Source organism: Cryptomeria japonica, chromosome 3 (assembly GCF_030272615.1).
Source record: "Cryptomeria japonica chromosome 3, Sugi_1.0, whole genome shotgun sequence".
Classification (NCBI taxonomy): Eukaryota; Viridiplantae; Streptophyta; class Pinopsida; order Cupressales; family Cupressaceae; genus Cryptomeria; species Cryptomeria japonica.
Window position 1 is genome coordinate 793774568 of NC_081407.1, and position 24282 is coordinate 793798849.

The window sequence follows — 24282 nt, forward strand, 5'->3', positions numbered from 1 at the left end:
AACTGTTGGTAGCCTTTTTTGATATATTGATGAGATATATTGTATGTTCTCTTTGCAATCGCTTATAGCGATGGATGCTGTTCCTGATCTGACTTTATAAACTTGCAAGGGTTCTCAAGATGCTATTTCCATGTCTGATCTTTCTTAAATATATGTAATTATTTTTCCAATCACTTGTAGCGATGGGGTGTCTTGCTGCTCCTGATTTATCTTGTTGAATATACAAAGATATATGATATTGCTTATAGTGATATGATGCTGTTACTGATTTGTCTTTATGAACTTGCAACGTTGGTGCTTTTCCTGATTTCAAACTTGATATATATGCAACCGATTTGACACAAGGCCCATTGCTTAACTGAGTGATCCAAACAGGATATGTATAAAAGAGAGAAAATATTTTATGATTTTTGAGAGGGTGGATTCAATCCTCAATAAATACCTTACAAGATCAAGGGGTTGCATTGTTTGAATGTCAAAGAGACATGTCTCTTCCTTCTTGTGTCACTCCATAAGCAGATTGCATCTTTTCATTATATCTATCTTTCATACTAATGATTATTGTTATCTCCTAATTGCTCTTGACTAATCGTTGTTTACAATTTAAGCATAAACAAATGATATCGATTAGTTTATTTGGCTGATCGCTTTTCCCTTGTATAATTGCTGCTTCTTAATTGCCTATTGTTCCTTTTAGTCACTGCTGTCAATTACGGTGTGAACATCAAAGACTATGCTCATCGTTCCATACTAATGGTCATTAGCTATCTTTAGACTAATTGTTATTGATTAGTCTTTATACTCTAATCATCTTATAATCTTTAATCACAGCTTTCTCACTTAACAATTATTTGTTATTGCTGTTCATTGCTAAGTGTTTAACCTTGATTTCTGTTTTGCTTGGAATAGCGATGGTCTTGATTAACTATTAATTCTTCCATGATAGTAGTCAGTGATGTGGAGCATTTAGGTGGCACCATAGCTCCGATGCATATTACTACCAACAACACTCTAGAATGATATCCTCATGCTTTATCATGGAATATCAATCGCTCTGTTCGTTATGTAAATTCTTAATATTGATCTAATATCCCCATGCTGCTGCACATTTCATAGTTGACATTTGGTCTTTAAGTCGCTGCTCTACTTTTAATATCTTTTGTTGATATCGGGCTTGCCTTGTTTGTCAACTTCCATCATAAATTCATCTTAGTTGTTGTATTAGTGGGATCATGATCAGCATGAGTATGGTTGTAATTGCCATTTGTTGCATTGTCTATGTCTGGTTCATGGGTTTAGATGGGGACATCACATCTGTTGCACTGGTTGAGTGTGTTCTAGTTGTAAGGTGCTAAGGATTATTTGCTTTGGCATGTTAAATAAAATTAGTTTTGAGACTCGTCTGTATTTTAGTTGAGAGTTTATTGACAAGGTGCCTATGCATTTGTTACAGGTAAGCTGCAAGATTTTAAATGTAAGATCCGGGTCGGAGCTTCCAGAGAAATGTCGTGAATTAGCATTACACTTTCAGACACAAGGAACTCCTATTATGATTGGTCAGTGGCCTTTCTACTACATATTTTTATTTTTAATTGTTTAAGCTGATAAGCTTACTTATTTTGCTTAGATTGAGCAGAAAATAAGATATCATGAACAAAATTATTTATAATATTTAACAACTGAAGTAGCTTTTTTGCAAAATAAACTTGCAAGGTAATTTGTTGTTCCAAACAGCACTCAACCCTATTAATGTATATTTTTGAAAGGATTCTATCCTTAAGCCTATCCTACAATTATATTATTTTTCCTGTTCTTGCCGTTTCCTTGTAAATTGACTTCGCCAAAGCAGGGTTGGTTACATGCTTGGTGGATGAGAACAAGAAACCCTCGCTTATTTGTTTCATCTAATGTATTTATTAAATTTAGTCTTGCTGTCAAATCACTCATGGAAAGACTTTGGTGTAGTGCTTAGTGAATGGAAATTAAGCAGCAGTAGTCTCAGGTTTGGTTGCTGATAAACTGCCTCATTCGCACCTTCCAAAATTGAGTACCAAGATACTTGGGCCTACCCCATTTTTCAGCTAAAGCTACTATGTACTAAGAGCTTTTGGCTTACCACATTGTCCAGCTAAAGCTTTTCCCTTATGTCCTCCTGAAATGTCTTTCATACAATAGTTTATTTATTTTTATTTGAACTTTGGATTATCAATTTAGAAAATGAAGTTGAAAACAATGTTTTACAATTGTTTAATGGATGCAAAAACGTGTGAGGTAAAAGATTACAAAGTTCCAAAATTATTCCAAAAGGTTGTTTTGTGACGTTTTCACATATCGCCCCATTGCAAATGGGGACCTCCACTTTTTTTTCTGCCTTTTAGCATAGCGGTAGATTCTCTTGCTATTAGCCTTTGTTTGAAGAAGTGCATTTTCTCAGGTGGCTAGATAGTGGTAGAGTCATTTCTCCCTCCTTAGGTTGGAAAGAGGCTGAGTAATGTCAATTTGAGCATAGTAGGTAAGGAAGGTCAGTTGGACAAAATTTGACTATGGGAGAATTTACTTTACCCTTCCATGGAATGGGGTGTCAAGTTAAGTGTCGATTTGAGCATGACAAGCAAGGAGATTTGATGGATGCATACCTTGGATCAAGTCTCATCAATTATGCAAAGTTTCCTTCGTCATCCAAGTGGTATGATCATACTTCATTGAGAGGCAGATTGAAGGGGCAAAATTTGACTAAGTATGAGAAAATTGCCTTTGCTCCCTCCTAGGAGCGAAATCCACTTCCATTGCTCCTTCTTAGGAGCGAAATCCTCTTCCTTTGCTCCTCAATTGGAGCAATTTTGCCTTCCTTTGCTCCTTCATGAGAGTGAAATGGCTTCTAAGGCATACTTTGGAGATCATTTGAAGCATTTTTATGCTAGGAGGATGAGAAACCTTGAGGAATGATTGATAAAAGAGAGACAAATTGATGAAATAGGGCTAAGAGCAGGTAGAGAGGTGATTTGAACTTGACTTCCTTTGCTCCCTTGGAGGAGTGAAAAAAACTTCCTTTGCTCCTTCTCAGGAGCGAATTTTACTTCCTTTGCTCTTCCTTAGGAGCGAAGTCACTACTCTTGCATGCTCAATGGTGGTTTGATGAATTTTGACTAATGGAAGAACAAATCTAGAACCTTCACCCTCGCTTTTGATCATTGAAAGGACCAAGTTGATGGAAATTTGATGAGGAACGACTGGAGATGTTGAAATTTAAAATCACTTCCTTTGCTCCTCATGAGCGAAATCCTCTTCCATTGCCCTCATCTTGGAGTGATGTGGCCTTCCTTTGCATATTTGAGGGCGTTGAGCAAGTTTAGTGCCTTTAACATCATTTTGGTCGTTGAAAGAGGTAAATGCATCATGGTTTTGACAAAAGAAAGGAAGGAAGATGAAGAAATGAATTGATTTCCTTTGCTCCCCTTTAGGAGCGAAAATTACTTCCATTGCTCCTCATCTGGAGCGAATTTCCCTTCCTTTGCTCTTGGTTAGAAGCAAAGTTGCTTCTAAGGCCTTCCTTGAGGTTAATTTGACACATTCACATGCATGGATGGTAAAACACCAAGAAATGAGTTGATCAAACCAAGCTAGAGGGCGAATTTGAGGTCACTTCCATTGCATGAGTCTTGGAGCAAAAAAAACTTCCTTTGCTCCTTCTCAAGAGAGAAATCACTTTCCTTTCCTCTTTCATGAGAGCGAATTTGCTTCTAAGACTTCACATGAAGGTGATTTGATGCATATGAGTTGATGAATGGAGAGTAAGTGGATGAAAACTGAGCTAAGTGTCTAAATTGTAATGATTTCCCTTGCTCCCCTTTAGGAGCGAAATTCCCTTCCTTTTCTCTTTCATGAGAGCGAAATTCCTTCCTAAGCATTTTTAATGATGATTTGATGGCTTTTGCACAAGGAGGATAAAAACTTAAGGTATGAATGGGTGAAATTAAGCTAAATTTAATATGATTTCCATTGCTCATGATTTGAAGCGATTTTCACTTCCTTTGCCTATGTCTAGGAGCGAATTTTCTTTGCTCCATCTTGAGAGCGAAAATCACTTCCTTTGCTCCTCCATGAGAGCGAAATTCCCCCTAGGCAGTTTTGATGATCACTTGAAGCATTTCGCGTAAGAAAGATAATAAAATTAAGGTATAAGAAGGTAAAATTGATGAAATTTAGTTAAGTGGGCTAAGTATTGGAGAACTTCCTTTGCTCCCTGATTGGAGCGAATTTCTCTTCCATTGCTCCCTTCCAGGAGTGAAAATTACTTCCATTGCTCCCTTGCAGGAGCGAAGCTCCCCCATTTGCACTCAAAAAGTCCGAAATTCTTCTTTTAGTATGATATGGGGTGTATTTATTTAGTTAATTTTGTTATTTCATCAATATGATTCAAAATGTCTTCTTTTCTAGGTTTGATTGAAGAATCAAAGTCGGGAGTAAGGAAGCACATTCAAGATTACACCAAGATGGAACACAACACAAGGCAAGCATGACATTCAAAAGAAGAAGGATTTCACTGGCAAGCACAAGGGTAACAAGGAAGGTGATTACACAGGAAGGATCTCAAGGTATTCAAGAATCCTCATCGCAACATCACAAAGAAAGAATTCCAAAGGAGTGAATAAGCAATTGTGACATCAAGGGTTCATTCCAACGCAATATCAAGATTCAAAACTAAGAGGAAGTCAACATCTACACCTTGCACCTTCATGGATTTCAGCATTGAGACATTCAAGAGGATAGTTTCAGAAGAGTTAATCAAAGTTAGAAGATCAGCTTGAACAACATGATATAATTTAGAAATAAACATGCCTTCATCATCATCGCTGCTAAAGCTGGATAATGTTGAGTTTCAAGAGATATTATTTACTCATTCATCCAATCCACAAGTGCAAGTTGAGGTGGCATCCTAGTCACCATTCCATCAATTAGAAGGTCCCACATTAGCATGTCTAGATGCAATGTGCCTGACTCGTCCACGAAGACACAAACTCCAATGTACCTACCCCCATTTTCTATTGGTTCACATTCAACATTGAACCTAATTGTAATTATTTCATTTGCCAAAATAAAGTTTGTTGTAACAAACTTTAATTAGGGTTTCATTTTAAAATCTTGGCCATTGATGGGGTGTGATCCTGACCACTCTTTGTAATGAGCTCTCTATATAAAGCTCAAGCTCTTCATTTGTAAAGGTTAATAGTTAGTAGCAGAGAATTAGTGGATAGGAGAAAGATGGAAAATAGGAGGTTAACAATAGTTAGAAGTTAGATTAGAAGGAGAAATTGTTGTTAAGACTTGTAAATAGAGATGCTCTTTTCATTGAAGTTATGGTGAAATGTGTTATTTCAACAAGTCACATGGTTTCTACCTCTCATTTGCTTTCATGTTGTAAGATTGAAGGGAGGAGTTTGTTGAATACATTTGTGTGGAATCTATTTAGTCCATACCACTAGCCTCTTGCTGATTGTAAGCGTGACTTGCGTGGTCAACTGGAATTATATGAGCTTAACTTCAATTATTATACGCCCATTGTTTATGCATTAACTTGAATGGTAATCAATGTTTGATGATAATGATTTGAACATGTTTGAATTGCACCTTAGAAGATTGCAGTGAGTTTGTGTCAAATTGTTCAGTTTGATGGTGAGACCTTGCCCAGTAGGATTCCATTGAATCATTCAACCCTTTCTCTTTTGCCCTTTTTTTTCAATTCAAGTTAGTTTAGGAAAGAAAGCATCACAAGATTGCAACATCAAATGATCAAGTTCTAGCAATTCAAGCATTCATGTAGAACGAAAAGGCCCCTTGGAGAAACAGAAATCACAACGACCAACGAAGCTTATCCACACGTCGTGACCCGACATTGAAGAACCTTGGAGTTATCTCAAGTGATCCTTGTGCGAATCTTCAGCATTTGAGAGACTTTGATCAAGACAGGATAAGATACTTCTGGGTATTTTATTCTGTGTTCGCATGTGCTTAAAAGCACATCAACAGGTTGTATATCTAGATTCCAAGCCATGTAAAATTCACATGATAATAGGCTTGAGATAAACTAATATAATCTATGGGACACAAAAAATGGAGCCTAGAATAGGATATCTTTTCCTTAGGCATGCAAATCGGCTCTATAAATATTATTTAGACCAAATTGGTATAATTTAGGGTTGACCAGTAGGATTTTTAAGCAGGAGCTGAAGAGCTAATTTAAAAGGTTGCCATATATTAATGCTTTGTACAACATGAGCTGAAGAATTGATTTTAAAAGGTTACATACCTTATTACTTCAACCATACCTTAGTACTTTAACCCATAGATGAAAAAATCGGCTATAAATCGTTTAGATCGTGATTTATCGGGAGTGAAATGCCCAGCCGATTTAATTGGCAAAAAAATTGCCTACGATTTTCCCTAAAAAATCGTGTTTTTCGAGAGGAAAAAATTGCGCAAAAATCGCAAATAAAATACAGAATATCGCGTGTTTTGATTTGATAGGAATCAGAACCCTAAAATGCGCAAATGCAGGAAGTTTTAACAGACGCGAAATGAAAAAATGTGTTTTCGGCTTCTTCATTCCACGTGATTGAGCTCCCTCACACCCAACGCCTGCGACCGATTTCTTCTCATGGATTCATCTGTTTTTAGTTAGTGTGTTTTAATGTTAATGCTATAAATTTAATATGTTATTAAGTGTGTCTAGTTATTTAATGTTATAAATTTAATATGTTATTTAGTGTGTCTAGTTATTTAATGTTATAAATTTAATATGTTATTTTGTGTGTTTTTTTATGTTAATAAATTTAATGTTAATGTTATAAACTATGTTAAATTGTTAATATTATAATTTAATGTTAATGTTATAAATTATGTTAATATGCTATCATGTTCTATAAATTTAATGTATATGTGTGTTTTTTTAGAATATTTTAAGAAATCATATATTTTCAAATGTTCGTTAAATTTGCCGATTTATTGCCAATTTTTTCTCGATTTTTCACCGATTCTTGATTTTTAAAAAAATTTCGGCCAAAAGATTTATTGCCGATTAAGATATTTACATCTTTGCTTTAACCAAACATATCAAAAAGCTTTAGAAACATTGTTGTAATGCCCAAAGTCACATACGTAGGACATTAGCCAATTGAACAACTTTTTTTTTTGAAACAACACCAATGAAGCACCACGCACCAATGAGCACACAAGTGTTGGACATTAAGAACAAGAACAACCTCACCTTTGCCACAAGCAAGGTGGCATTAGCGGAAAACTTATCACTTGTGGGACGAAACCATCATCATGAACCTACATAGGGGGAAACTATGAAATATCATTTGGCAATAAAAAACAAACAAAAACTCTACACTAGATGCAGCAAAGAAATTTTTATTGATTTTCAGATTTCTGGAAATAAACTGAAAACAAAATAAACAGAACCATAAAGAAATTTACTGTCTGAAGACATGTTCCACCTTATTACATATTCACAAAAGCACTCACAAAATATAGTATCCGCTGTTAGCTGTTTGTATCCCTGAAATCTTCATGAAAATTTGAGAACTCGATGACTTCTGGAAGTCTGAAATGAGTTGTAGACTTTCTAAACCCTGAACATCATGGCTGATTAAACTACTACGACCCTCGACAGATGTTGGATGCTGATCCCACACAGTTATACTAACATGCAAACCTTGGGTGGCCGTCCAAGCTGCCTTTTCCTTGGGGTTGTTGTCCCAGAATTGCAGAGAGAAAGATAAATAAAATGATAACATAAGACAATGAATCGCCTCCCTCTTGCTGGCCGACTTTTAAAGGCAAATAACCATAAAAAGACTTTCGCCCTAAACTCCTACAAATCAGGCGATTTTCTTAATAAATCAGGCGATGATATTTATGTTTTGCCACTAACAAATATCCAATATTGAATACTCAACGCCCCCCCCTTCATATGAGTTAGGAATAATTAAATGTCAAAAGTGACCCCAACCGATGACTGAAAAATAGGAATTTACTTAAGTGAAAAGGGCCTCACGTTCTCGTCTCCTTCTAATTCACAAAATGGCTAAGTTTGAGAGACGTACAACTACAAGCAGACTTAGCAAAGTAATTTTTAGAGCTTCAGCTAAGAGGGGACATTATAGTCCTCCCTTCCCAAGATTGCTGGTCCGCTAGCAATCGCAAATTAGGATGTTGGAGTATCTCCTCACCTTCCCTTGAAGCATTATCTAAAGGCAAACCCTTCCACTTTATGAGATACTCCTGCACAATCTTATTCCTCAACTTCCTTTCCCTCCAATCTGCAATACCCTCTGGTTCAAGAATCAACTTTCCCTCTTCGTCCAATGGTGGCAATTCAGGAGAGATAACTATTTGCTGTCCCAATGCTTTCTTTAGGCAAGACACATGGAAAATATTATGGATCCTACTCCCGGCTGGTAGTTCAAGTTCATATGCAACTTCCCCAATTTTCCTCAGTACCTTATATGGCCCATAAAACCGTGGTTTCAACTTTTCCACTCCATTGCTTTTCAAAGAGGACTGCTTGTAGGGCTGGAAGTGTTGTAAAACCAAGTCTCCTACCTGAAATGTCCTCTTGACTCTATGTCTATCTGCATACATGTTTTGTTGGTTCTGAGCCTGTGAGATATTGTCTTTTAATACTTTGAGAATGTCTTGGTAACCTTGTATGGTTTCTTTTGCTCGGGGTACTTTGCTATCATCAAGAGCCAAACCTATAAATGACAAAGCTTCATACCCATACAATACCTTAAACACAGACATCCCAATAGTCATGTGGTAGTATTGTAACAATACTCACCTAAATGCAACCATTTGACCAAAGCACGTTGCTGTCCACAAACATAGTTTCTAAGATAGCCTTCAACCCATTTGTTTACAATTTCGGTCTGCCCATCCGTTTGAGGATGATAACTGGTATTGGGTGTCAGTTCTGTCCCTGCCAACCAGAACAACTCTTGCCAAAATATGCTGATAAATCTGCTATCCCTATCACTGACAATGGTTTTAGGGAGACCGTGCATTCTGAACACTTCTTGGAAAAATATATTAGCAACATGAGAAGCTGAGTAATCTGTAGCAATGGCGAAGAAATGGGAATATTTTGTCAGTCTATCCACCACTACGAAAATGCAATCCTTTCCTTGTACTCGTGGAAGTCCTGTGATGAAATCCATAGATATCCCTTCCCACTTTTGTTTTGGAATGGGTAATGGTTGTAAAAGACCTGCTGGAAAAGTGTGCTCTGCCTTATTCTGTTGGCATGTCAAACATTCACGGACATGCTGTAGCACATCATCTTTAAGTCCCTTTCAAGAGAATCTCTCTCTTACCTACCTATAAGTTTTGAAAAACCCCTAATGTCTAGCTAGAGGTGAGTCATGTAACGCTTTCATAATACTCTGCTTTAGTTTAGACCCAAGTACAAGGTAGATCCTGTTTTTGTAATATATTACTTCCCCCACTACGATATATCTAGCATCCTGTACCTTTCCATCCACTATATCATAAACAAAGGAGTCTTTAGTGTATTCGGACAGCAGCTGCGATTTCCAATCAGCGGAAATTTCTGAAAGTGAACATAGAGTGGGTCTTCTAGAAAGGGCATCAGCAACCACATTCTTCTTTCCTTTGATATATTCCACATCAAAGTCGTATGCTTGAATCTTACTTACCCACTTCTGTTGATGTTTGTAATGGGCACCCTAGAATGCCCAAAAACTAACCCCACTGCTGATAGGAATTTAGTCAAACAGTTTGCAGCCAACTCCTTATTCCTCCGTTTAATGTTTCAATGTTTTTTGTTTTTAAGTCTTTGCACAGGTATGGAACCACATAACATGAACTAAAAAGAATTTACAATAATAGGCAAGCTGGAAATTGAACTACTGCTATTATAATATTATTTCCAGAATTAACAAAAATCAAATACATAGTAGGTTATTTTCAACTCACTAAATACTCCAGCATTTTGACATAATGTTCCAATCAAAGTTTCTAATTCTGCTGCTACAGTAACATGAATAGTGCCAGGTGAATAGTGCCGCGTGAATAGTGCCAGGTGAATAGTACTCGCGTGAATAGTGCCGCGTGAATAGTACCTGCATGAATAGTGTCGCGTGAATAGTACCCACGTGAATAGTGTCGCGTGAATAGTACCGCGTGAATAGTGTCGCGGCCTGTAGCTGGAAATGCAACCAAATAATGCTGCTGCTTGTAGCTGGAAAAGCACCCAATCTGCCTGTAAATGAAGCTGATAGCGAAGGATTCCAAAGGCCAAACCCCAAGGGAATGACGTCTAGAATGTCACAAGAGAGGATAGACGTCCTCTAATGCCAAGAACGGATCTGCAACTCACACACCAAATTCTTCTCATATTCCACATGCCCAATGAAGCCACAAAAGCTCCCTTTTATTCTTTCTCCAAGGGCGACCCAACTCACTCAAGCAATGTGGGATAAAACATGTTCAATATAAAACATATTAAAATATTCACTTATGTCTCCCTTGGTTGCCCCTTTGATTTACACATATCTCCATAAAATAAATATTAAAGTAACACTTTAATATTTTACAATTAAATTAAATGTTACTTTAATAAAACTTCAGGCATTAAAATATATTAGCAATCGGACTCCGAATAGCATGAGTGATAGCTCGTCGGAAAGCTCTTGCCAAGGAGTATCAAATCCAATCACCAAAACTAGCCCCCGTTGTGTCCTGCTAACTTACTAAAAATAGTAAGTATGTCTGAAACTAAGTAAATCAACTTCGTTTTGGCCCAAACTGGAAATGACTAGGCCAAAACACTCCAGGATCCCTTTAAACCCTTCGTTAGCCCTCGGGACCATGTAGAGCTAGGCTAACGCACATATACTTGATCAATCTGCTAGAGTGGGGACATTACAATGTTCATTGAGATCCTTCTGTTCTAAAAAATATTTCAGACTATTATGATCAGTCCTAACAGTGAATTTTGCACCTACCAAATACTGTCTAAACTTGGCTAGTGCATGCATGATAGCCAACATCTCTTTGTCATACGTTGAGTACAATTTCTTTGGATCTCTGAGTTTTCTGCTCTCAAACACAATAGGATGTCTTTCCTGCATTAGTATTGCTCTAATTCCCTAAGCTGAAGCATGACATTCCACAATGAAAGGCTTCGTGAAGTTAGGGAGTGCTAATACATGACATGTGCTCATGATGTCTTTGAGCTTTTCAAAGATAACCTGAGCCTCTGTGGACCACTGAAAAGCCCCCTTCTTTGTAAGATCAGTCAAGGGAGAAGCTAACTGGGAAAAACCTCGTACAAATCTTTTGTAATAGCAACATAAACCCAAGAAGCCTCTCAAATCATAAATGGTCTTAGGAGGTGGCCAATCCAAGATTGCTTGTATCTTCTCCTGATGAACCTTTACCCCTTCCACACCAATCACGTGTCCTAGATAAAGAATCTTTGACATTCCGAACTCACACTAGGAAGCTTTAGCGAACAATGACTGCTGTCCCATGATACTTAGAACAATATCTAAATGCTGCAAATGTTCTTCCCAAGTTTTACTATATATTAGTATATCATCAAAAAATACTGATACAAACTTCCTCAAATGCTCACAGAAAACGTGATTCATACAAGATTGAAAAGTTGCTGGTGCATTTGTGAGTTCAAAGGGCATAACAAGGAATTCAAAGTGCCCATAATGACAGCGGAATGCTATTTCTAAATGTCTTCTTCCCTCACACTTATTTGATGATGACCTGACCGTAGGTCAATTTTGGAAAAGAAAACTGAACCATGCAGCTCATCCAAAAGTTCGTCTATCTTGGGTATAGGATATCTATTCTTAGAACAATGACTACTGTCCCATGATACTTAGAACAATATCTAAATGCTGCAAATGTTCTTCCCAAGTTTTACTATATATTAGTATATCATCAAAAAATACTGATACAAACTTCCTGAACTGCTCACGGAAAACGTGATTCATACAAGATTGAAAACTGAACTCACACTAGGAAGCTTTAGCGAACAATGACTGCTGTCCCATGATACTTAGAACAATATCTAAATGCTGCAAATGTTCTTCCCAAGTTTTACTATATATTAGTATATCATCAAAAAATACTGATACAAACTTCCTCAAATGCTCACGGAAAACGTGATTCATACAAGATTGAAAAGTTGCTGGTGCATTTGTGAGTCCAAAGGGCATAACAAGGAATTCAAAGTGCCCATAATGACAGCGGAATGCTATTTCTAAATGTCTTCTTCCCTCACACTTATTTGATGATGACCTGACCGTAGGTCAATTTTGGAAAAGAAAACTGAACCATGCAGCTCATCCAAAAGTTCGTCTATCCTGGGTATAGGATATCTATTCTTAATAGTTCTTTTGTTCAGTGCCCTATAATCAATACACATATGTAATGTGCCATCTTTTTCTTGGCCAGCACTACTGAAGATGCAAAAGGGCTAAAACTTGGCGTATGTGTCCCGTTTTTAGCAACTCCTTAATCGTCTTTTCGATCTCTTCTTTGAAGTGACGAGGATGCCTGTAAGGAGTGGTTATAATTGGTTTTGAACCTTCTTCCATCTCAATCACATGCTCAAATCCCCTATTAGGAGGACGTCCTGGAGGAATATCTCCAAACACAGCACCATGTTTATCTACCATAGATTGTATATCAACATGGTAAGAGGGTTCCTTATTTGTGGCAGCATTGTTAGAAACAAAGTAGTAGGCTGCCCACTCAATATCATCACAACGGAAGAGGGCTTCCATTCGTTTTGCCGAGACCACTCTTGGTCCTCCATCTGCCATAACCTTTAGTATGGTTTTCTTACCTTCAACCATAAACTCTCAGTGCATCTGTTTGAAGTCTTGAACATACCTCTCTAATGATTCAAGCCACTGTACACCCAAAATAGTATCTACATTATTGAGACCAAGAACATAGAAGTCTCCTATTAAGGTATAGTCTCCCATTTGAATTTTCAGCTGTGGTATGACACGAGTACAACTCAAGGGTAAACCATCTGCCACAATCACATTAAATCCCAAAAATTCTTCTGCTTCTAGTCCTCGTCTACTGACTAAGCCCTCATCAATAAAGTTATGAGTGGCACCGCTGTCCACTTAACATACCATTCGCTGCCCCTTAAGAACTCCTTTCAGCCGGAAAGGTCTACCTCTTGGAATGCTTGAAAGAGTAGCTATGTGTGGGTTTTCTCTAACAGTAGTGTCTTCCAAATCAATCTGTTCTGGCTGATATCCTTGTGTGTTATTTACCTCATAACTATCCTCTACTTCATCTTGACTTTTCTTCTCTGAATGTACTTCAATCAAATGAAGTTTACCTTTTCCAAGGCAACGGTGTCCTGGTTCCCAAGGCTCTTTACAGGAGAAACATAGTTTCTTCCTCTGTAGTTCATTTCGTGACTCTTGGTCAGCCTTTGAAGGTGTGCTTTTGGGTTGATTAAAACTTGTGTTTTTTTGTTGACTTGGGCCCTTTTTATCATTTTTCCAAGAGCTGAACTCTTTCTTTGGAGGTTGATATGGTGCTGTAACCTCCAAATCCATTGCTAATCCAATAGCATCATCAAGCGAACTAGGTCTATGAGCTTTCACTAGGCCTTTTAGTTTGTCACTGAGACCTTCCACAAAGAGCATTGCGACCCTCTTTTGAGGCATATCAGGAACCATTACTGCAATCTTCTGGAATTTATTGATATATGTTTCAAGCTGTTTGGTTTGCTTCAACTAGGCTAACTCCCGATAATATACCTCTATATCCTTCCTGTCAAAATGGGTGATCAGCCTATTAACAAATTCTTTCATATGATTGAATCATGGCATGGTCCTGGGAAATGAGTCTATGATGCTACCAGTCATATGCTACCCCTTCCAAGTGCATGGTAGCAAATTGGATTGCTTTTTCCTATAGGCTTGAGTGTTAGGAAGGTATCCAACTTGTGAACCCATGATCTTGCTGATAATTCTCCAGTTCCATCAAAAGTTGGTATATTTATCTTATTCAGGGCATCTTTGTATTCCAACGGCTGGAAGGCTTGCCTCACTGGTCCTCTAGGCCTCTTGTCTAGTCTTTCCAAACGATTCCTAGCCATGTCCCTACACTGGTTCAGGAACTGATTTAAGTTCATTAGGTGCCTTACATCAGCTGGCAGTTGCATATATTTATTTTGTGTTGTCAAGACATCATCTGTGATGTAAGTGTCTCTTCTTCCAAGATGGGCTCCATTTCGTTTTGTCGGGGTAAGAAATTGGGATGCAATGGTCGATCAGACCTTGTGTCTGCTGTCCTTACGACATTCGAAGCCGTTTTGTCTTGGTTTTTGGGTCTTGTCTCGCCATGGCTATGTCAACTACCTTCACGGTTATGAGGACCACTTTCACGGCTGTGATGTCTACTATCACGGCTATGATGACTACTAGACCTCCTTGATTGAGAGCGATCAGTTCTCAGTCGTCGCATGGCTGCAATCATTCTGTCTTGAAACTGCTGCATTGTCTCTTGCTTTTGGTGAGCAAACATTGTCAAGAAATTGTCCAACTGATTATTTAAATCTGTAGGCGGGCTTGCTTCCCTTTTGTCACCCATTTCTGATTCAACTGGGTTAATTTCAGCTTCTTCTCGTTGCCCAGACCTACTCCTTGTATTGTGTTTGTGAGTTTCGAATCCTTTGGGGTGCATAGAACCCTAAAACAAGGACATGCAACGAAAAAGAAAATCAAAACCCCATAGGCAGGCAGGGTTTGTGGCTTTGATACCACTGAAATATCCTTTGGCAATAAAAAACAAACAGAAACTCTACACTAGATGCAACAAAGAAATTTTTATTGATTTTCAGATATCTGGAAATAAACTGAAAACAGAATAAACAGAACCATAAAGAAACTTACTGTCTGAAGACATGTTCCACCTTATTACATATTCGCAACACTCACAAAACATAGTATCCGCTGTTAGCTGTTTGTATCCCTGAAATCTTCATGAAACTTTGTGAACTCTATGACTTCTGGAAGTCTGAAATGAGTTGCAGACTTTTTAAACCCTGAACTTCATGGCTGATTAAATTACTGCGACCCTCAATAGATGCTGGATGCTGATCTAACGCAGTTATACTAACATGCAGACCTTGGGTGGCCGTCCAAGCTGCCTTTTCCTTGGGGTTGTCGTTCCAGAATTGCAGAGAGAAAGATAAATAAAATGATAACATAAGACAATGAATTGCCTCCCTCTTGCTGGCTGACTTTTAAAGGCAAATAACCTTAAAAAGACTTTCGCCCTAAACTCCTACAAATCAGGCAATGATATTTATGTTTTGCCACTAACAAATATCCAATATTGAATATTCAGTGTCCCCCCTTCATATGATTTAAGAATAATTAAATGTCAAAAGTGACCCCAACCGATAACTGAAAAATAGGAATTGACTTTAGTGAAAAGGGCCCCACGTTCTCGTCTCCTTCTAATTCACAAAATGGCCAAGACTGAGAGACGTACAACTACAGGCAGACATAGCAAAGTAACTTTTAGAGCTTCAGCTGAGAGGAGACATTACAAACTACATCCAAAGTGAAAGGACAATCAAACTAACCCATGATTATACTCTCTCATGAACACAACACAAGGGTAGGATGAGGGAATCATCAACCTCAAATCCCCTGTCATGCCCCCTATTTCATATTAATAAATTAAATGAATAAAACTCATATATTAAATTACAGTAGAGACATCTTAAGTTGTCCATCCCTGCATCATTGATAAACAATCATAGTGTTTAATATTTAAATCAATCCATTTGAAAGGTAAATTGGATTAATTAAGTCACAAAAATAAACAGATATTAGTGGCAGACCAGATCTGACACACATGTCAGATCTGTCTGACATTGTAGCAATCAAAAGGTTAATACTTAGTAGCAATTAATCTTCTACATAATCGCTGTCCAAAAACAACGAGAGAGTATCACAATCAGCAGATGATTAGTTAAGAGGTGATCACTAAAGGATTAATTAATCCTTATCAAAGGATGCGGTTAAGAATAAAGGAAGAGATATAATTTAGGGAAAGGTATGTCCATTCCCAATCAAAGGATACAACCCTTCGTTCCCATAAGATATTAATAAGGGATCAATACTCAGTCCAAGGGCAGCGAACAAGGAGATGAATGTTGCGTGAAACTTCAGAAAAAGAAGGTTCAATCCTCACTGCTGGGACATAGTTGGTATGAATACATCTCACTTGATGCCAAGTAATTATTTGGAGTTCATATGGATATGGAATAATATGGATAGAGAACAACTGTTTATAATCTGGAATACTATAATAAATAATATGTATCAGAAACATTAATAATAATATACATTGAGGAATAATAATCAATAAATTGACTATATATATATATAAGCAATTCTAAAGAGAGTGTTGTAATAAGACTTACATTTAAGAAATATCAAATGTATATTTAATTTAATTTATGTACTTTTGCATTAATTATTTCTTAAGTTTGGTTTAATACTTTATTATTTAAGTGATTAATGTAATCACTTATGATTATAATAAATTAAAATAAAACCTTTGGCCCTTTTCCCTAGGTGTTCCAACTCGTGTTATACCTTAACACAATTGGCCCCCTTTGATGAATAAGCACCCCTTAAGTTGCATCGGTCGTATAAAGGGGAAGATTTATTAATAAACTTGGTAAAATTTATTAAAATAAATTAAGTTTTAAGTTAAGCAAGGAGGGAAAAGTTCGAACCTTTTTGGAGGGAGAAAAGAAAATGGATAAAAAGGGCTTTGGGTGCCAATTTTCATTCATTCCAGGTATTCTAATTTCATGAGTTTGGCGATGGAGCTCTGGCTGTGAGTTTCTTCAGCAGTCTGGTTTTCAAGAGCGTAGCCTCTTGAAGAAGTTAGGTGGTGGACGAAACCCCACCCCCTTGTGGATCGAATTTTAGCACATATTAGTTTGGGAAAGAGGAGAAAAGGATCAAATTCAGTAAAGTAATTGACAAATCTGATTGTTAAAGAAGATTTTGGAGTTTATAATTGCAGATCAGAATACCAATTTGTGACTGCCATCAAATTAGTGTTTCCTGTAGCCAGCCGTACTACACAGCACAACATTCACAGATCTGAGGTGGGATGCTGGGAAGGAATTGAGTCTTCTGGGCAGTGGTTTAATGCGAATTTCACATTTCTGTAGCAGATCGGACCATATCAGAGCTATTGGCAGTAGGGACAGAGGTTGTTTAGGGATTTTTGGGCGACCACAGTAGCCGTACAGCTGCTAGCCTGGACATGGGAGGCTAAGGAAGCAGTTCTGGTGCCAAAATCGGAGGGTTTCATCAGTGAAAACATCTAGATCAGTATTTACCAGCAGCAATGGTTTGACAAGTCAGCAAGTTTAAATTGTAGCTCTTCATAACATCAGCCATTGAATTTCCTGGTATGGTTATTGTATTATTCTTGGAATCTAAATTAAAATCAATATTTAATAATCAGTTTAGTATTGGACGAGGTTGCAGTAGTTTGAGTTGTTAATGGTAGTTGCAATAGTTGTTTCAAATTGGTCATTGTCTATCCTTGAAATCGGCATTATCAAAAACTAAAAACAAGAAAAAACAAGAAAAAACCTAAGTTACCGGTTCGGGTTCGAAAAACCCGGTACGGCAAAATTTTGAAAAGTGGTTTGGGTTCATTAGTACAAAAACATGTAAATTATATATATATATATATATATATATATATATATATATATATATATATATATATATATATATATATATATATATATATATATATATATATATATATATATATATATTGATATTTGTGAAGCCTATAAGCATGAATTAAAATTTGCATGTTACATAGCATCATATAAACAACAAAACAAACATAAACTTGTAATCATAGCATCATGATCATACCATAATTGATAATAGCATCATATACATCAAGTTTAATATCAAAATGACAAAATATTCAAGTATCATTGTTTCAACTTTCAACAATATAAACTTAAAGTTTAATCATCAAATGGATCATCTAATGCATCCTCCTCCTCCTCCTCCTCCTCCTCACTGACATTGACATTAGATGAGCCAATGCCACTTGCACTATAAGTTGGCTCAATTTCCGAGTCATCAAGTGTCAATGCAAGAAGCTGAGAAGCAGGAGCATCCAAATCAGTATGCTCTTGCTCTATATCCCACATCTTTGTTTCCCCTTGCGTGTAGTCATGTTGTTTGTGTGAAAGAAGACGTAGGTTGGAATGCACATATACTAAATTCTCCGCTCTTTTTGATAGTAGCCTATTGCGCTTTACTGAGTGGATGAAAGAGTATGTGCTCCAATTTCTTTCTGAAGCAGATGAACTAGCAACCTATGAAGACAAAGTAAACAATTAAAGTTATACATTAATAAAAATAAAATTACTAGCAACCTATGAAGACAAAGTAAACTATAAATAAACTTACTTGTGATAAAACTTTTATAGTGAGGGGTTGTAGGTGTTGGAAGCATGTGCCATGGAAGTCCCACCAGCTATGAGCATCCTTCTTGGATCTATGACGAAGTGCATCAACACTTAGACCATTCCCATTTGTGAATTCTATGAACTCATTTGTAACAACATCTCGCAAATCATCAGCAGGATATAGTCTAAGAAATGCTGCCTTGTACCCATCAGATACTTCTAGATCTCTCCATGGTGGAATCCTTCCTGGTTTATCAAGAAACTGATTGCTATAGTACTTAGGTGTCAAGGCATAGGCAAGAAGGTGCAAAGGAGTGGTCATCTTATTCCACCTCTCTACAATAATTACTTCCAGTTCTTTGAAGAATTTCTCTTGAGGATCATTCTTTTTTTCATTTATAGTGACTTTTATTTTTTCAAGCATTGAGTCAATGGCATCATAAATCTCACCTATGCAAGGCCTATCCATGTCTATATAGCGAATCATGCTCATGATGGGCTGAGTGATACTTAGGAGATATGTAACAAGATCCCACCATTTCTCATTCAATATTCTATCCCTAATTTTTTCTGCCCTCTCAGTGCTACTTTGCTTCCATACAGTCCAATTGGTGCTGATCACCATATTGCATGGTGCCACTCTAACTTTCACAAGTCGTCTGAAGACGATTGTGTTTGATGCAAAACGGGTCTCAGCAACCTATGACACAAATTAATGCCAAATGATTAAAAAATAAAGCCAAACTTTAAAGAAGAATACACAATATAGCTTACACAATGATATTATGAACATTGAAAATTCAAAAAAATCAGAAAATGTAAAATTAAATTACTATTTCACTTAGCTTCAATAGCTCCAAATTCGAATAGGTTCTAAAAATCCCTTGAGACATGTGGTGGTTTGTGATGAACATCTGGATGTCCTCAGCCTCTGCATACACATCTCTGATCCATTTTATTTTTTGCCCAATCCTTTGTAGCATAAGATTGAGTGAATGTACCGCACAAGGTGTCCAAAAGATGTGATCATAGCGTTGCTCAACCAACAAACCAGCAGCTCTACAATTTTTTGCATTGTCCGTTATAACTTGGACAACATTGCGGGGTCCCACAGACTCAATGGCAGAGATGAGAATTTCTGCAATAAATTGGCCATCTTTTATTTGGCCCTCACAATCCACAACTCTCAAAAACATTGCCCCTTTAAGGGACACCGCTATGACATTGATCAAGGGACGTTTTTTAGTATCTTTCCACCCATCTGAAACAATTGTTACACCTGTCTCAATCCATGAATCCCTTATGGGTTTCAATGCATCTTCAACCCTTTTCACCTCTTTCTCCAATAATGTTCCACGTACCTTCTCATAACCGGGGCCCTTATACCCTCTTGGTGCCTCATTAACACTTTTTATCATTTGCTTCCAATATGGGGAGCGAACAACATTGAATGACAACCCATTTGCATAAATGCACCTGACTATATCTTGATCAGCATTGTCTCTACTCTCATTTTGGAATGCGGTTTCTAAAGGCCCCTTTGTTCTTTTACGTGTCAAGGGTGGTTCACTTAGAGGTTCATTTGTGCCAAAGAAGGGGTGGTCTTCTACTACAATACTGGGATTAGAAGGGCCTTGCATTCCCTTTGTTTTCTTTGATGCAGTTTGGTTCAATCTACGGGCTTCCCTCTCTTCTGCCGCCTCATGCTCCCTAATATATTTCATCATTGTCTCATCTGGTATAGATTTACCTTTTTTTCTAGGGCAGTTTTTGATGCCTCTTCCTTTTATTCCACACAAATGGTCTACCACCCGATAATATGAACTATTACGTTCAATATCACATCCATGGCATTTCCAACGGAATCCCCCACCTCTCGGAAGTTGTTTTATAATGTCCACATATTTCCATAAGGGAAAATTTGGATCATTTCTTTGTTTTACAATTATTTGTTCATTGCCAATGGAGGAAGATGTAGATGTCATTCTAGTTCCTATGGCAAGAAATAAAATAAACATATTCAAAAACAAAAACTAAATGATGAAAAAAAATTCAAGTTTCATGTTTGACAATATGTGAAACAAAAATAGTTGAAAAAAAATGTTTAAAAACCTACCTCTTGCAGCCAATGGAAGCTTGAAAATGTATGGAAATGATGCTGCAACACTTGTTGAAGCTTCAAAAATCAGTCTTCAACTCCTCCTCTTTGATCTTGGAAGCCAAATTTTGTTCACCCTTTCTTCAACCTGCTCTTATTAAACTTTTGTTTGCAACACAAATGAGGTGAAATGAGTCAATAAAATGTTTTAGAAGTCAATTTTAGGTTATAACTTTCACTTTTTACAAGGCGGAATTGAAAAAAAAATTAAATTTATGTTATTTTTTGACTTTACAGGCCGCCCAACCGCTCGGGTTCGACTGGGTTCGACCAGGGTCGAACCCACTCTGGGTTTTTCGAACCCTGGTCGAACCCAGTTCGAACCAGACCCGTACCATGGACCCGGTCGAACGAGGACCCGTACCAGGGGGGCCCAGAGGCGAACCCGGTAACCTAGGAAAAAACCAAAAAAATCAGAACCTTGCAAAAAACCCAGACTTGCAAAAAAACTATAACTGGGGGTGCATACTATAGTGGTATCATAGATTTCAGTATCTTGCCATCCTGTGAATAGCCAGTTGAATGACTGAACAACAGTATCGGACTTACACCAGAAGGGGAAATAACAAGTCAGATTAGATGGCTGAGAAGGATAAGGAAAGATAGAGATCACTTAGTCCAAATACTAGGATTGAAAGGAATTTTGATACAATGATGGACATGATGTCCCAGTTATTAGGACCAATGGCCAAACAACAACTACCTCGTGATGAGTGGCCCCAACACACTTCATACTCAGCTGAGACCAACATGACACAAGGTGAACGTACTACCTCCAGTTCAGTACCGAGACCCCTACAACCTGTCTTCACTCCACCGGAGGAGATACCATTCCCACAGGGACGAGTTTAGGATGGACATGTTTCATTATCAGAGGAGATCAGGCATCACTATATAGAGTACATGACCCTACGCCCTGAGGTCAAGGAATTATTGACTTTGGATCAGTTCTTGGGTCAGAAGAGCAGTAGGATTAGTTCAGCAAGCATAGTATAGTACAAGTCTAATTTGGGACACAAAGACTTTCAACATATGGTGGGCAAATTGACCCTACCATACTTTGATGGTAGCGATACATTTTCAACTCGTGCTTGGGTTCAGAAGCTGGACAACTACATTTCTCTGAGGCCCATGCCTGAGGAGGCGATTAAATTTGCCACATTGCATTTGGATGGGGTAGCACGAGTGGTGGTACCACGGGTTGATTACCTTGGGGCACCGCTACATCACTTCATACGATGAGCTCACCAATAGACTCATCGAACATTTCGATCATAAGGAGCCAAAGATGTTCTTTAGAGAGTTAGCACAACTCAAGCAGTATGGTTCCTTGGAGGCTTACATTTCGGAGTTTCAAAGATTGTCAGTGATGGTTACATATGTCTCTAAGAGGAGGTTGGTTGTTTTGTTCGTTGAGAGGCTTGCAGATCCATTACGTAGCTGCGTTAGAGCCTTTGATTCGCCTTCATTGCAGCATGCAATGAAGAAGGCCAAAAGCATGGAGCATGTTGATTTGTAGCATAAGTCTTCCTCCAAACCCTTCTAGAATAACAAGGACAAAAAACCTTTCCACAAAAATTCAGATCAGCAAAAGAAACCTTTCCAAAAACACAATGAGTCGTGCTTAATTGACCTTAGAGGAAGAAATCTTTGCTTCAAATGCAAAGAACCATGGGACCCCAAGCACAAGTGTGCTTCTAAGGGGAAAGCAAACCAATTGCAGTACTTTTCAGGTGATGATGCTAGTTCTGAAAATTCAGACCAGTAAACTGAAAATGAGGACAGCGGTGGAGAAAATGCATCCGAGGGGTCAAATAAGGGACCAGATGGGACAAACCTATGGTATGCTTGTCTAGCATTCAGAGAGAAGGCTCTTTCAAGATGAGAGGAGTCTTAGCTGGGCAGAGAATGGTTACTATTGATGTGTTTTTGTAATGTCCCTACTAGTTAGAGATCATTAACCTGCAAAACAGATTGTTAGAACACAACACACACACACACACACACACACACACACACACACACACACACACACACACATATATAAACCATTTTAATTCACAATCTATTTTTAACACTTAATTAGCATGATCATAATTTTTATCTAAAAAAAGGATACGAATGCCATATGAAAGTATCTCTTTAGGCGGCTGTGAAGCTCGCCTTCTTGGAACCCCTTGGTTCCAAGCCCTTAAGGAAATCGAAGTTGAGTTCGGATCCTGTCTTGCCAACCCCTTCAAGGAAGACCCTTGTCTATTCCTTGCCTTGGGTGATGCCTTCATCATCCAAGTCCTCAGAGGGGACCGGCCAGATCTGTCTCTTCTCAGTTGGTGTTTAATCAACTAAGCCCTATATATGCATATCAACCTTCAGTATATATACTGCCCTAGGGATTATCATAATCCCTCCCTTAGACTAAGGGAGTTTCCTCCCTATGGCCTCCAATGTGTGTTTACATTTACATTTATAATACATTTTGATGATTTAGTACTATTTTATTTCATAATCTACATTTTATGTTGACATGTATTCCTAATGTATTCTTTAACAGATATATATCAAATGTACCCTACCATTGTTAACATATGCATTACATCTTGTTTATTCACATCTATATTCCTTAATCATTCTTTAGTGTGTAGATTAGTATATTGATTAATTGTATCCATTAATGCATATAATAAATAGCTTTAACATATTCCTTACCTAAGTTCCATGAACAATATATATAATTAAAGTTAACATATTAATTAATTATAATACTTAATTAATTGCCTTACATATTCCTTACCTATGTTCAATGAACAATATATATTAATTAACATTAACATATTAAGTAATAATAATACTTAGTAAATGATAATACTTTACCCCTTACCTGTTGGTTTGTAGCAGAAGTCCCGCTCCCTAAATATTACTCCCGCTCTACTTTCCATCCTTTTTTTTTTTTTTTCTTACTGCTGTGGCTGCCTCCCCTCCTTAATACACCATGAAGGGTTGTACCCCTCCACAGATCCCCTTCTACATGAAGGGGTGTGGTGGTAATCGCAGCCCAGGCTGCAATTACCCTCGCACAACTTCATGCGTGGTGATCGGGAGGGCTCCTAATAGTCTATTAGGAGTTTATGCATTGTTTTGCCTTTTTTCTTTGAATGTATTTAAATAATGAATAATTTCCTCTTTATTATATATTTTTACATGTATAATAAATACACTTTCTTTATTATATATTTAAATAATATATAACATTTCTTATATATATATTTAAATACATTACATATTAAATCACACTTTCCTTTATTATATATTAAATATATTTTTCTCTATTTAATATATTACTTGTATTATCGTATTAACCATGTATTTGCAATAATCTAATTTAATTGGTTCATATCTTAACATTATTAAATAACTTTATATCAGGTGATACCTTAGGGGTTATCACAGTCCCTCTAGCTCAATTTTGCTTGTCCTCAAGCATCTTTAGATCTTCCTCTTTTTCCCAAGTAGCATCCTCGTTTGGGAGATTCTTCCATTTAATTAGGTGTTCGGTAATGGTTCGGTTCCTAAG

At 37.4% G+C, this 24282-nt stretch overlaps 1 protein-coding gene across 4 annotated transcripts in view; it reads left to right on the forward strand.

Moving 5' to 3' along the window:
- The window catches only part of LOC131075892 (probable Ufm1-specific protease), a 206937-nt gene that overhangs the window by 164844 nt on the left and 17811 nt on the right, over positions 1 to 24282 (forward strand). For all 4 annotated transcript variants that reach the window (XM_058012829.1, XM_058012831.1, XM_058012830.1 and 1 more), the window contains one exon: positions 1454 to 1556. In XM_058012829.1, coding sequence (XP_057868812.1) covers positions 1454 to 1556 — 103 coding nt within the window. Of the gene's footprint in view, positions 1 to 1453; positions 1557 to 24282 lie in introns of those variants that run through there.